Below are 7,500 nucleotides of genomic sequence, written 5' to 3' on the forward strand. Positions count from 1 at the left end.
CCCCAGGCCGGCTACGCGACCTGCGTGGGCGACAGCCAGTGGGCGCCGCCCGCCCTCCCGCCCGGCCTGACCCGCGTGGAGCTCCGCAACTTCCTGGTGCCGGAGCTGGGCGCCGCGCAGCTCCGGCAGCTGCCCGACCTGCGGGAGCTGCAGCTGAACCAGTGCAACCTGTCGCGGCTGCAGGACGACGCCTTCAGCCTGCTTCCGGAGCTGGAGCGCCTCGACCTGTCCGAGAACCAGCTGGTGCGCCTCGGGCCGGCCGCCTTCACCGGCCTGGCGTCGCTGCACCACCTGGACCTGTCGGCGAACCGCCTGGCCAACCTGACGCACCCGTTCACGCACCTGTCGTGGCTGCAGCACCTCAACCTGAAGGACAACAACCTGACGACGCTGACGCACGACACCTTCCAGGGGCTGGACCGCGTGCAGTACGTCAACCTGGACGGCAACCTGATCGCGTCGGTGGACGTGGCGGCGTTCCAGCACCTGACGAGCCTGGCGCACCTCATCCTGTCCAACAACCCGCTGTCGTCGCTCGCCACGCTCGACTTCTTCGGCTCGCGCCTCCAGTACATCGACGTGTCCAACATCGGCATCGCGCGCGTGCCGCAGGCGCTGACGCAGTTCGTGCGCGACCTGCGCCTCGCCAAGAACGCCATCCGGGAGATCCACCGCGGCGACCTCGACTCCTACCCCTACCTGGGCCTGCTCGTGCTCGACGACAACGGCCTGCAGCTGCTGGAGGAGGACGCCCTGGGCCGCCACGAGTACCTGGCGCGCCTGTGGCTCAACGGCAACAGCCTGCAGGCGGTGCCGCTGTCGCTGCCGCCGGCGCTGCGGGCGCTCTACGTGGAGGAGAACATGATCGAGGGCCTCCGCGAGGGGGACTTCCGCGGCCTGGCCAGCCTCGAGCAGCTCTTCCTGCGGCGCAACCACATCGCCAGCGTGGCCGCCTGCGCCCTCTGCGACCTGGTCAGCCTCAAGACGCTCGACCTGCAGGCCAACCGCCTGACGAGCCTCGGCGGCAGGGTGTTCGAGCGCCTGGCCAGCCTCGAGACGCTCGACCTGTCGCAGAACCCGCTGCTGGCGCTCGAGGCCGACGTCTTCACGGGGCTGACGTCCGTGCGCGTCCTGCAGATGTCGCGCGTCCACTCGGCCAACCTGACGCTGCCCGACACGGCCTTCGACCCGCTCAAGGGCCTCCAGATCCTCGAGATGTACGGCTCGCCGCACCTCGTCGCCCTGCTGCTCAACTCCACCAGGATGCTGCACTCGCTCAGGGGCGTCAGGGAGCTCAACCTCATGCACAACGACCTCAGGGCGCTCAGGCCGGACTTCCCTGCGTTCTTCCCTAAGCTGCAGGTGCGGGGGAGGGGAGGGGGAGGGGGGAAGGGGGAAGGGGGGCGTCAGGGAGCTCAACCTCATGCACAACGACCTCAGGGCGCTCAGGCCGGACTTCCCCGCGTTCTTCCCCAAGCTGCAGGTGCGGGGGAGGGGAGGGGAAGGGGAGGGGAGGGGAAGGGGGAAGGGGGGCGTCAGGGAGCTCAACCTCATGCAAGTAGAAGGTGGGGTAGGAGCAGAGGAAGGTGGGGGAAAGGGAGGAGGCGGGGAAGGGGGGGGGGCAAGAGGGGTGGAGAGATGGGAGGGGGGTAGGAGAGGCGAGAGGAGGCGGTGGGGGATAAGGAAGGAGGGAGGGAAGTGGAGAGAGGCATGAGGAAGGAAGGATGGGAGGGGAGGAAAGGGAGGTGGGGAGGAGGGAGGGGGATAGGTTTGGCAGAAGGGGCTCGAAGGAGACAGATAGATAGAAGGTGGGGGACACGGGTAGATAGAGGGATGGAGGGATAGGGGATGAGTGGGTATATAGATATAGATAGATTGTTGCATCATTAAAAATATATAATATAGATATGTAGAAAGACTGATATATACAAAGACAAATAGATAGATAAGAATAATAACTAAAATTTTATGGATAGACTGTCGGATAAGCAAATAAAACGATGGATAGATAGATGGATAGATTAATCGATAAGAAAGAAAAAATACAGGAGATGAGACCTCTAACAATCAGAATATATAAATGGTTCCAATATGTTCCAATATGTACATATATATATATATATATATATATATATATATATATATATATATATATATATATATATATATATATATATATATTACCCAGTCTCTTCTTTTATCAAAACGATGGATTTTATTGATACGTGTACACATGTACACTTGGCTCTATATTTGCACCATTGCTTTTAACTTTTAACTTTAATTGAAACCGCTGTTTGAATAAAAGACCAATTATTCGAGCGATGGTTCTATATTTAAGTAATTGCTCTATACTTGCTTATAGTCTATTTATCTGTGCAATGAATCTGTTTTTGGTCACTGGCTCTTTGATTTGAAATTGGCTCTATATATGAAAAATGGCTATTCATTTTATATAATTCCTCTTCAATTAGACATTGTTTGTTTTTTTCTTCTTTTTCTTTTCTTTTTTAACGATTTTTATAATTGGCCAATTGCTCTTTTACTTCAACTGTCCATGGAGGAAACTTCAACTGTCCATTTACTTCAACTGTCCATTCGTCCATTTCTTGCACACATCTACTACCCTTTGCCTATTGCAGGTTGCAAAGTTCAGCGGCAACACGTGGGACTGTTCCGAGCCGAAGAAGATTCTCTGGATGAAGAGATGGATGATGGCAGCCTCGCCCGTCACCTTCTATCGCTCGTACAGCATCAGGTAAAAAAAAAAAAATAAAAAAAATAAATAAAAAATGAATAAATAGATAAATTAGTATCGATCGATCTTACTTAGATAGATAGGTGGATGGATAGATGGATTGGTCAAAGATCGACTTCTATCATTCGTACAGCATCAGGTAAGAAAAAAAAATAATAATGAATAAAATTTTAAAAGATGAAAAAATAAAAAAAAAGCTTTGGTATTGATCGATCTTACTTAGATATATAGATAGATAGATAGATAGATAGATAGATAGATAGATAGATGGATTGGCCAAAGATCGATTTCTATCATTCGAACAGCATCAGGTATAAAAAAAGAAAAAAATCGATCGATCTTACTTAGATAGATAGATAGATAGATTGATAGATAGACAGATGGATTGGCCAAAGATCGATTTCTATCATTCGTACAGCATCAGGTTATAATGATTATAGATTAGAAAGTTGGATCATTGATAGATTTCTACCGCTCGTGCAGCGCCAGGTTAAGAAGTCTTGATATCTATCAATCGTAGACAGACAGATAGATAGACAGATAGATCACAGATCGATTGCTACCATCGACAAAGCCTCTAGTGCAATCTCGGTTAGAATGATGAGGATTAAAAGAGGATTAAGATCAATAAATTAAGATCTATAACTTATGTGTTGCTATGTTGCTATGAGATGTTATGATGAGATGAGCTTCGTATTGTTTCTTTGCGTGTTACTGATGCTGGTATTGTTACTTATACCAAGGGGAGGTGTGGTGGTAATACCGATACCAGGGTTGTGTATTCCGGAATGAAAATGGTAGTTTGCGGTGTTCTTTTTTTTTAGGTATTCTTGGAATTGGAATTATAAAGGTATTTTCTGGGGATGGTTTTTGTATTAATGTTAAGAGGGATATTTCAGTATAATGAATGTAAGAAGCTAATAAATCAGCTATTTTGTCCTTTTTTTTTTCTTGATATGATGATTATATACATCATTACTCGTTCAAATATGTTCATCAGTATAGCATTTTAAAAAATGTTCCGTGATTTAATATTACCAATTTATACTGCGCCCTCATTTCATATTTACGTATTGTTTTCCAGTATGACTTTTTGAAAAATGTTTTGATCATCTGAACTTACAAAAATATTTTCGATATGATGTTATTTTTCACGAGGCTGAAGGTAAGACGTGCCAAGCTGACCCTCTTAACCTGTCCCGCAGATGCTCGTCTCCAGCTTCCCTGGGATACAAACCCGTCATTCTTCTGGAAAATTCCGATTTCCTCAACGCCACCACGTCTGGTAGCCCCGCGCCTACGACTACTACTACTACTACTACTACTACTACTACTACTACTACTACTACGACTACTGCTGCTACTGCTGTTACGACCGAAGCGACTGGTACCCCAGCTCATGCCATGACTCCAGTTCTCGTCCTGAATGCTGGAGGGAAGGGCGTGCATGGCGTCATGAGCGAGGGCGGCGCTGCGAGGACGACCGCCGCCCCCTTGACCGCCCCTGCCACTTCGAAGCCGGACCTGTCCGTCCTTACGCGGAGGGACAAAGATTCGCCGATTATCGGGGTCGCTCCCAACATGTCGCGAGTCAAGCCTGCGAGGACCGTAGCCCCGGCGACTCCCGTAGCCGCAGCGACTTCTGGGTCTACGGAGAGTTTGGGAGCCTCTGAGGCCTCTTCGGCGGCGGTCCCTCGCGTCACGGAGCGCCCTGCCCCCTCCTCCTCCCTCCCCCCTGCCGCCTCCACCTCCACCACCACCACCTCCTCCTCCTCCTCCTCCTCCTCCTCCTCCTCCTCCTCCTCCTCCTCCTCCTCCTCCTCCTCCTCCTCCTCCTCCTCCTCCTCCTCCCTCGCCCCTGGCCCGACGGAGGCCCCCAGCCCCGCCCCGCCCTCGAGCCCCGCCGCCGCCGGCGAGCGAGGGAGCGACGCCCCCCGGCCGACCTCGCCCTCCGCCGCCGCCCCCTCGGCAGCGCCCGGCGTCTCTCCCCGCCCGCGAAACGCGGCGCCGCGCTCCTCCCCGAAGGGCGCCGCCGCGACCACGTCGTCGCTGCCCTACTGGATCCTGCACAACCGCATGCCGCCGCAGGACCCCCGACGGCCTGCGGCGGCGCGGCCCGAGGGGGGCGGCGCGCCCCCGCGGAACAAGTGGCGGAGGCCGCTGAAGGACGGCCGCCCGAGGACGCCGGACGCCAAGACGCGGGCGGCGGAGGCGCCGGCGAGCGCGGGCGGCGGCGTGGGCGGCGGCGCGTCGAGGCCCCACGGCGCGGGCGGCGCGGGTGCGCACAAGAAGGAGCTTTGGATCTTCCGCGGCGACGGCGCGCACGGCCTGGGCGGGTCACCGCTGCCCGTGGGCGTGAGCCACGGGCGGGTCAGCGACGGCGCGGTGGTGGGCGCGGGCGTCGTGGCGTCGTGCGTGGGCCTGGCGCTGTTGGTGGGCGGCCTCCTGCTCGCGCGTGGGCGGGGCAAGGCGGCCGGCCCGCTATGGGCGGCGTCGTCGTCGTACTGGCGCCAGGGCGGCGATGACGACGTGGTGATGGCGGTGGGCGTGGGCCCCGCGGGCGGCGGCCTCGTCACCGAGAGCGAGGGCACCGTGGGCGTGCTGACCGAGACGCACCGCGGACTCAACAACCGCCTGTACCTCTTGCTGCAGCGGGACTCCTCCACGGGCATCACGCCAGACTCCCTCCCCGACCCCCGCGCCCTCCCCCCCGCCCCCCCGCGCTGACCCTCCCTCCCCGACCCCCGCGCCCTCCCCCCCGCCCCCCTGCGCTGACCCTCCTTCCGCGCCCCCCGGCCTCTCGACCCCCCTGACCCCCCCGCCACGCCCCCCGTCGAGCGCCCCACGCTCTGATGGCCTCCCTCACCGCTGACGCCCCAGACCTAGTCCTTCTCTCTCCTTCTTCTCCTTCTTCTTCTTCTACTCCTTATTCTTCTTCTTCTTTTCGTCCTTATTCTTCTCCCTCTTCTTATTGTTATTCTTCTCCATCTTCTTCTCCTTCTCCTTCTTCTTCTTCTCCTTATTCTTCTCCCTCTTCTTATTCTTATTCTTCTCCTTCTTCTTCTTCTTCTCCTGTTTATTTATTTATTTATTCTCAATCTTGTCTTTTCGATTTATTTATTTTTCATTTGTATTTTTTTTTTTTTTACTATATATATTTCCATTTATTTCTCTTTTTTCTTCTTCTCCCTTTCCTATCTCCTTTCTTTATCAGGTTTTCCTTCTTGTTTTCCTACCAAGCGACCAATATCTTTTACGCGAAGAAAATAACAAACAAAATAATGAAATGAAGATAACTGAGACGACAAAGGGAATAAGAAAGAAATACAGGATAAATGGACGGAGTGAAGGAAAGGCAAAGAAATGGACAAATACATGAATAAGCTAGAAAGAAAGAAAAAAAAAACAATGAATAGATAAAAACAAGAAGAAAAATACACCGTGACGAAATAGGAGATAAAAGACATTGACAAAAACGAAGAACGAAGTAAAAGGAAATGAAGCGAAGACAAAAAAAAGATAAAGAAATAAAGAGGAGTAATTAACAAAGACACAGACAATGTAACAAGGACATAGAAATAGTTACAGACAACGACAAAAAATTACAACAAATACACTGATAAAGACGAATAGGTTAAAGGGAGAACTATGAAGATGAAAAACTATAAAATCATATATAAAAAAAATAATAATATATACAAAAAATAATAATTTTCGGAAGTGACGAAACTCACAAACGTTTTGTTCGTGTGTTGAACTAACGTTGTTTTAAAAAACAAAACAAAAAAAAAAAACAAGTTGGAATATAACAGTTGCGCCTTTTTTCCCAACTAGTCATTAGGATAAGAGACACTAGAAATTAGAAGGTTGTTAGGGAACTTTCTTTTATATCTAATCCAGAAATAATATTATTAATAATCAAGATAATAATACTTGACAACTCTGCATTAACCCTGCGTCGAGTTGCCATTTTGTGATTTTCGCCGTAATTGTAATCGGTGAAAATAACTCGTGAGTGAAGTTAAACTCAACGGTGAAGTTAATTCATTGTTAACATCGCATGGGAGAAATTAACACAAGATTTTAAACGTGCCTGGTTGCAGATCCCGGGCATAGAATAAGCCTGTTATTGCATATTGCAATACTTAATTTACTTTGATGTGTGTTTGTCGCGCATATTTCTTCATATTAGTAAGTAGAAACTAGTAAGACAATAATGCAAATCGTAGGAAAAAAATGAAAGGAAAATAAAGAAAGTGAAAATAAAGATAAAATCACTGTTTATTCCTGGACAGTGATGTATGTTATTTACACAGTGACTAAAGTTGAGGCGGTGATTTGTCTCAATCCCTCGTGTTGACTTCGATCATGAAAAGGAGAGACTTAATTAAGAACTCCATTGAAAAAAAAAATATATATATATATAATGATAAGCCAAAGAGAAAGACGATATAGAAGCATGACTAAATACACAAAGAAAAAAGAATAACTAGAAAAAAAAAATGTAAATAGACATCCTTTTACATCCCTATTGAGAAAAACAAGATAAAAAAAAAATATATATATATAGGCCAAAGTGAAACGAAGCCAAAGACCAATCCACAAACCGAACACCCGAAGACGAAGCCAAGGCCAAGAAGCAGCCTCACGCACGAGCTGAGACGCGGCCGTGGGTCCTGTGATGTTATTATGTACATTTCTGTGTCTCCTTCAGTATGTGGCGGATGTGTTTATGATGGCGG

At 50.1% G+C, this 7,500-nt stretch overlaps 1 protein-coding gene across 1 annotated transcript in view; it reads left to right on the plus strand.

Moving 5' to 3' along the window:
* LOC122245304 (uncharacterized) overlaps positions 1–5,615 on the plus strand; it is a 28,328-nt gene extending 22,713 nt beyond the window's left edge. Inside the window, exons 3-5 of the mRNA XM_086533834.1 lie at positions 7–1,362; positions 2,643–2,758; positions 3,964–5,615. Of these exons, the coding sequence (XP_086389960.1) occupies positions 7–1,362; positions 2,643–2,758; positions 3,964–5,485 (2,994 nt within the window). The 3' untranslated portion in view covers positions 5,486–5,615. The remainder of the gene's footprint in view (positions 1–6; positions 1,363–2,642; positions 2,759–3,963) is intronic.
* The last annotated feature ends 1,885 nt before the right edge of the window (positions 5,616–7,500 follow it).

Source organism: Penaeus japonicus, unplaced genomic scaffold (genome assembly GCF_977035675.1).
Source record: "Penaeus japonicus unplaced genomic scaffold, GWHDUDI00000001_assembly GWHDUDI00000040, whole genome shotgun sequence".
Lineage (NCBI taxonomy): Eukaryota > Metazoa > Arthropoda > Malacostraca > Decapoda > Penaeidae > Penaeus > Penaeus japonicus.